The sequence below is a fragment of the Branchiostoma floridae genome, chromosome 13, assembly GCF_000003815.2.
Source record: "Branchiostoma floridae strain S238N-H82 chromosome 13, Bfl_VNyyK, whole genome shotgun sequence".
Taxonomy (NCBI): Eukaryota; Metazoa; Chordata; class Leptocardii; order Amphioxiformes; family Branchiostomatidae; genus Branchiostoma; species Branchiostoma floridae.
The window spans coordinates 2,235,305-2,242,268 of NC_049991.1; the positions used below are offsets into that span (position 1 = coordinate 2,235,305).

The following is a 6,964-nucleotide window of genomic DNA, read 5'->3' on the forward strand; positions in this document are numbered from 1 at the left end:
AAAGTTCTATTCACCGCATCGGTACCAAAAAAGAGTGTTGAACACTTGGTCCAAAAACTCTCCAACCAATGTAAATATAATCCAATTCGAAAGATATAAACAATTTTAAAACTCAAAATCGGTTGCTCACCTAATATTTACGCAATTTTATCAATCCATTAGGGATAAACTATACTTTTGGATATTAATTGTTTGGTTGCGTTCATGCCCAAAGTGAAAGTTGTGATCACTTCCGAGTTGTATACTCCAGGGGGAAGTCACCGATTTTATCCCGCCCATATGCGAGCAACTGACTCCAAGACAAGTTCCTCTCGAGACATTATCATCCAGTCTGGACAAAAAGACGTCTTGCTACATATTCTTGTTCTTACGGAGAATAGTCCACGTTTTAAAGGGATGAACTTGAACGAGAGGTTGTCTTTCGAAGTGAAAGTTGCACCCTGTTATTTTGGAAATGAACGAGCTCGTGCTGAGGACCAACAAGGGACAGTATGTGGGCGGAGAGACCGTCTATGGGTGAGTGTATAGTGTTACTGGAATGTTAAATCATTTAGATTGGTCAAGGTTAGATACACAAACAAATTATGGTATATGGGATTGTCTGGACTTTGAACGTGTTAAATATGATTGACATTTATAATACATGTACAGTAATTGGTTTGAACAAGAACAAGTTCTATAACGTGCTTGGTTTGAAGTGCTTTAACCACATGTAAATGTTTTAACAATAATTTTTCAATCCATAGTGTTAAGTTAATGAGATGAGAAGAACCATGATTTCATTTTTAAGTGTATTTTAAAACTGCATTTTATGATTACTAGTACTTCATTTCTTAGCAAACAAGGTCTCATTCATGAGTTTTGGCTTCCCCATTGATTTCAAATTTAAACTTTCTATGGGTGTATTCCTAATTATGAATAATGATTTGAAGTTCCTGTTAAATGGAAACATATTGATATCATTCATTCTATGTTGAGAGTGCATTGTGTAAAAAATTGCCATCAAACTCAAGACACCATAACTTGTATTACTTTAAATAGTCTCTAAATTTATGGCAGTTACAAACTGCAGTTTATAATATATCCTCTCGCCCAAAAGAGGCATGCTAGTACTGTTGTTCTGCTAGTATATGACTGCACCATTACAAACTGCTCGGACATCCTCCTAGCGCGTGGTAGCCAGGATACCAGACCCCCTACCCAGTCCGATAAATATCTATCGTGTTTGATTCAGTTGGCCTGCATAGGCCCTGGAAACAGTCTGGCATCCAGGCTAAGCATATGTGGCCGCTAAACATTGCCTGCTAATTTCTTCAGTTACAAACAAGCTGACATTTGGTCAGTGCTTTAAAAGGGAATTTCTCACTACTATACAGTCATTTACTTTTTGACTCGGGGCTCTTTTAGGGTGCCCACTCGGAGCAATACTAGTACATAAATGACATCATTAAAAGAAAAAAATTGTATCATAGTACTAAGTATTCATACAATAAACCGTTGGGGAACTAAAACGAAAGGAAAGACTATAGTCAATGTCTTAGAAGTATAAGATTATCGCACACAATTTATATGGTTGTCGTACATTCAAAATGGTTCTACTTCAAAATTGCTTAATAATATGTTTTGATTGAATATCATTACTCTGTCTTGCATGTAGCATTCCAGTGATCATATCTTGTTTATTCACATATTCAGAGCGGTGTATCTTCAAATTGACCGTGTTACGTCAGGAACTGGGGTCAAGCTGAAGTTTCACGGTTACGAAGACTGTAAGTATGCAGACAAGTACCTACATGTAGACTGTATGGTACGTGTATCATGTGTACAGGGAGAATGCTGGAATACCCAACTATATATAGGTATCATATTTATGGGCGTGGGATAATACTGTCTCTTGTGTTTAGACACTTTAATAGCTAATAAAACTGTACTGTGTTTAAGTACTAGTACTTATCAATGGATAATTATAATTACTGTAAAATTTAATGCATTTAAGTTTGCCTGGGGATTTGATTTTTAGCGGGAAAGTGGAGTATTTGCAGTGGTTTTAAGTTCGCGGTAGTGCCCAAAAAAATTACAGTCACTGTAGTCACAAAATTGTACTAATTGGAAAATGTTTGCGGTAAGACTGTCTTACGAAGACCTCGAACATAAAACCACCGCAAACATTTCTGCATTTACAGTATTAGAAAAGGTCACTTTTACTAAGAGTTGACGGCGCATAACCATTGTGTCAAACAGTGTCAAACATTGAAATAAATCACTAGACACTGAAATTAGATGGAAGTTAATTCTTCATGAATGATACAAGTCTGACATCCTGTATTCATGCACATCCAATTAGCACATTGTTGCCATTACATCATTACTGTTAATGTTGGATTCAGTTCCCAGTTCCCCAAACACCAGTTGGATTCTAGTAACACAATACACAAGTTGAAACAGAGGTGACATGTGTGAGGGTGCTTAGGGTCCCGCTCACATATCCATCATCGTATGATCAATAGGTTTACAACAGCAACTGAACTAAAACTAACTCTGTATCTGTATCTATATAGCCGGTATAACTGCCCTTCGGCGTAACACACCAGCTTTGCAGGCACGCGGTGCAGCAGCAGCTGGTTATATCACACTGAACGATCCGTCACACCTAACTTCTGCACGGTGATCTATCTGCAAGCGTTCTTTAAAACCATCCAGAGAAGAGGCCCCTACTGTGCTTGGTGATAACAAGTTCCACTCTACGATAGTTCTGGGAAAATACGAATTTTTGAACACATCAATCCTAGCTTGGTAACTCTGGTACTTGAAGTCATGGCTGTTTCTTGTTCTTTGGAGGAAGTACGCTAAATATACATAAATAAACATATAAACTTAATTGCATCTTGTGACAGAAAAAGTTTCAATATCTTATTTTGGAAGGTTGGCTCTGTGTCAATATGTAGAATCAGAGAATCACAGAGACTTTTTTCATCAACTTAATTTGTATCTTGTATGTATTTGCATGACAATTCTTTACCCTGAATTCAGAGGAACCTGCCATAGGTATCACATATTATACTAAAAATGTAAAATCAAGGAACTATCAATTTTCTTCAAACAATGACTGTTTATTAAAGGTAGAGAACGTACCTCCAAATTTTCGATGTTTCAGTACATCTTGGACGCGGAGAATGGTCTAGTCTCGATCTCGTGAGAGAATACGAGACTAGACCAGGCTTGCATAGATCATCTGCCCCCTCCCCCCTATTCTCTCACGAGATCGAGACTAGACCATTCTCCGCATCCAAGATGTACTGTTTTATGTGCTGTTTAATATAAACAGTCATTGTTCGAAGAAAATTGATAGTAACTTAAACATACGTGACTGATGAACCTCGTCAACGAAAATCAAGGAAGAAAGTCATGTAAAAGTTGGTTGCCTCACAACAAATTACATGAATTAAGTGGCTTTTCATCATCATAGTACATCAGGTTTATTACATCAGGTTACACCGGTGAAGTACAGTCCGAAGTACAATTTTTCCAGTAATACTTCTGTCCTTCATGGCATGACTACTTAACTATTCCCTGACAGTCCAATGTCTCTTTCTATCATAATATGTCATTAAGATTATGTATGGTTGGCCAACTCTGCCGCTTTTAGTAGTTTTACTTCCTACAAATTATAGGAATTGATTTGAATAGGCTGTCTCTCTCTCTCTCTCTCTCTCTCTCTCTCTCTCTGGCACGATCTACACACAGTTTTTCCCGATATCGGCGAGCCTACAACCTCTCGCCGACAGCCTTTTTACATCGTTTAGATGGAACTACTATATCGCCATTACGATATTGGTAAAATTTCTCCCGAAAGGTCCGGACCATTCGTACGATACCTTACCGATAGCTTAGCAGGGGTCCCCGACAGCTTCGCACGCGTGTAGATGCTTCCCGACTTCGGGAAGGCTCATTAGCATATAACGCCATTTGGAATATTGCGCTATATGTTTATGACTGCAAGCGCCATGGGTGTCCGGCCCCCTATGTTCTAGATCCCTCCCGACATCTCCACAGATATCGGTAAAAACTGTGTGTAGATTGGGCCTCTGTCAGTCAGTATATACAAACTAAGACAGGCAAAAGGAACTTAGCTATAGGCTGTCCACACCTTACAGAAAAGGGGCATTGACAGACCCTCATCCTAATAATGACTGAATTATCACCACTCCTTTCAACAGAGATAAGAGAATCAAAGATACTCTTTCTTCACACTAAATCCCACGGTGCACATCTAATGCCTTGAGTAGAAGATGTGGATAACAGATTGGACTGTCCCATGGTGGTACTGATGGGAGGGTGATGAGTCATGGTCCCTGTCCCTGGGGCAGACGTCCTGGGGTTGGCAGAAGAATGGACAGAGGGGTGTGACTCATCTTTGTCCTGTAGGTTCCCAGAATCAGTGGAGAAATAGATGATGCTTGTCCCAGCACCTCTTGGTAACACTGTTGAAAATAAAGATCACTGTGGTGGATATACCTTAATGCTTTACTTAGTTTGCCTTTATCCACAGGGTAACCTATATCCATTGTATTCTAAAAATGGGTAGTTAATCAAGTCGATAGATGGTGGTTTCAAATTACAACACGAACTATATTTTCACAATATTGCAGTTTGAAACCATCGTCCATCAAATAGCCCCAAAAATGCCCTGTTTCTAAAAACATTGGATATGGGTTACCTCACAGATATTTACTTTAGCATTACATATGCATAATAATTTGCATGTTTAACATATTCATTCTCTTTTGGTCAAGGACATTGACAGAATAATCCTGTCAAGAACTCAAATGTCAACACTTTTGAGTTCCAATATTGACAGCATGTTGCTGTCAATACCAGTCGTTCCCTATCAAATAAAGAAAACTTTTGGCACCATTGACAGAATGTTCCTGTCAATAAGAATTTTATGGCTCTACTGATAATATTAACCCTAACCTTAACCATGTGGATAATGTTGTAAAAAAAACCACTAAAATGATGCAAAAAAGATAAAACAGGAACAGTTCAGTTTTTCTATTATTTAGTTTATTTATCTAATAAAGACTCAAAAGTACTTGTACTGCTGACCTGTAGTGTCTTAATTCATTGACACATATTAATTTTCATCACCCTAACTTCACTAATATGATTCTACATATTACAGTTTACTATGAAGAGAGGGGTTCGCAGCGTTACTCTGGTACAGGGGAGTTTTCTGTGATGAGGGGTCGGAAAGAACACTTTGATGTGGAAGTGCCCATTTATACAAGCACAGGTAAGATACTGTAGGGTTACATTCATAATTAAATATATTACATTAGTTACTTTAATGTCATTCAGCCTTCTTTGTCTTTGGCTTGTATTTGCCTCCTGCACATAACAGTGTCTATACCGATCATCTAAAAGAAAAGTATTTGACATAACTCTCCTAGATTTTTTTCGTCACTTAACAGGTGAGATACGGTTTACATGTTATACATTCTTTATATTACATGTATCTTTCAAGCCCCCTTTATCATTGCCCTTTCCATTCATTTTCCTATCTACCCTATGTGACTTTTGTAGCACTCTAGCTAAAAGAAACCATTCAACTTTCCTAGGTTTTTTTTTTTACTTTTTTTTACTTTTTATTTTTGAATAAATGTTTATTATCATTTTTTATTGTATATCAAATAATTAGCTTTTAATACATTGATTTAATTTTCTGACTGCCATTATGTCTTCCAGATCCCATTCCCCTGGGATGTTATGTCTTCCCTTTCCAGTATGAGCTACCAGCTGACTTACCAGGTAAGAACAGAATACAAAATGTTTTACACGAAAATATTGTAAATTGAGTTTGAAGTTTCCTGTTCATTCTTTCATTAATTTTCACTTTATGAACTTCGTTGATGAAATGATTTGAAATTATTAAAATTCTGTTCCTTGAATTGAGTAATTTTATATTTTCAGCTGTGTAGGTTCATTCATATTCGTTGCTTTTAATTTTGAATTACTTTTCTGCAAACAATGTCTATTCTATAGCCACTTTCCACTGTAAGGGCCCACTGTATGAGGCCACTATCAAGTACGAAGTCAAGGCCTGTGTGATCGGCAAGGAAAGCAACCTAAAGGCAAGTACATAGACAAGCTCTCCCAGGGATTTGTCCAGAAAAACACAGGTTTTGGTCAGGTGCCAGGCGAGTAGAAGTGTGTGCCAGTTCCCATGCCCTTGGCTTAGCACATCTCTCCTGTTCTCAATTAAAGATGGTACCGTATATTCTCGAATAAAGTACGCACTTTTTAAATTTTTCAAAACTGAAAGAGTGCTACAATTTGTTGCCAAAGTCTGGGTGCGTACTTTATTTGAGGTTATTGCATGGATAAATGGTAAAAAAGCCTAAAATAAAGCCAGTTGTAGCTACACTTCCAGGAAGGTTTCAAAACATACACATTGGAGTTGTCTTGGTTTGTTTGTTTGTTGTCTTACCCAAGAATTGTCTAAACATAATTTACATAAGACTTGCATTTGCATACAGTCCTTTTGAGTTAGTGACTTTGACAGTTGTACAACTGGTTTTCCCAGTTAGAGGTAATAACTGACTTCTTCTGCCAGTTCATTCTCAGTGATTTTTACAAATTGCAGTTAGGCAATCCACAAGTTTAAAGAGACAATGACAGTGTAACCCCAGGTTATTTCATGCAAGATAACCTGTGGAAAACATCATAAATTTGAATTTAACCAGTTCAAGGTCTGTCCAAAATTGGTGGAGAAGGGGTGCGTACTTTATTTGAGTTTTTTCCATTTTACCTTTCAGTCCCACAGATCTCTCTAAGACTTGCCCCAAATCAGGGGTGCGTACTTTAATTGGGGTGCGTACTTTATTCGAGAATATACGGTATCACTCAGTGTACAGTGTTTGGAGAGCTGGAGTGCAAATGTGGATAACTTATGGTTGCCAGAAAG

At 37.7% G+C, this 6,964-nt stretch overlaps 1 protein-coding gene across 1 annotated transcript in view; it reads left to right on the forward strand.

Moving 5' to 3' along the window:
* Positions 1-213: 213 nt before the first annotated feature.
* The window catches only part of LOC118429520 (arrestin domain-containing protein A-like), a 21,748-nt gene continuing 14,997 nt past the window's right edge, over positions 214-6,964 (forward strand). The window contains exons 1-5 of the mRNA XM_035840018.1: positions 214-516; positions 1,696-1,769; positions 5,183-5,293; positions 5,746-5,808; positions 6,043-6,131. Coding sequence (XP_035695911.1) covers positions 455-516; positions 1,696-1,769; positions 5,183-5,293; positions 5,746-5,808; positions 6,043-6,131 — 399 coding nt within the window. The 5' untranslated portion in view covers positions 214-454. The remainder of the gene's footprint in view (positions 517-1,695; positions 1,770-5,182; positions 5,294-5,745; positions 5,809-6,042; positions 6,132-6,964) is intronic.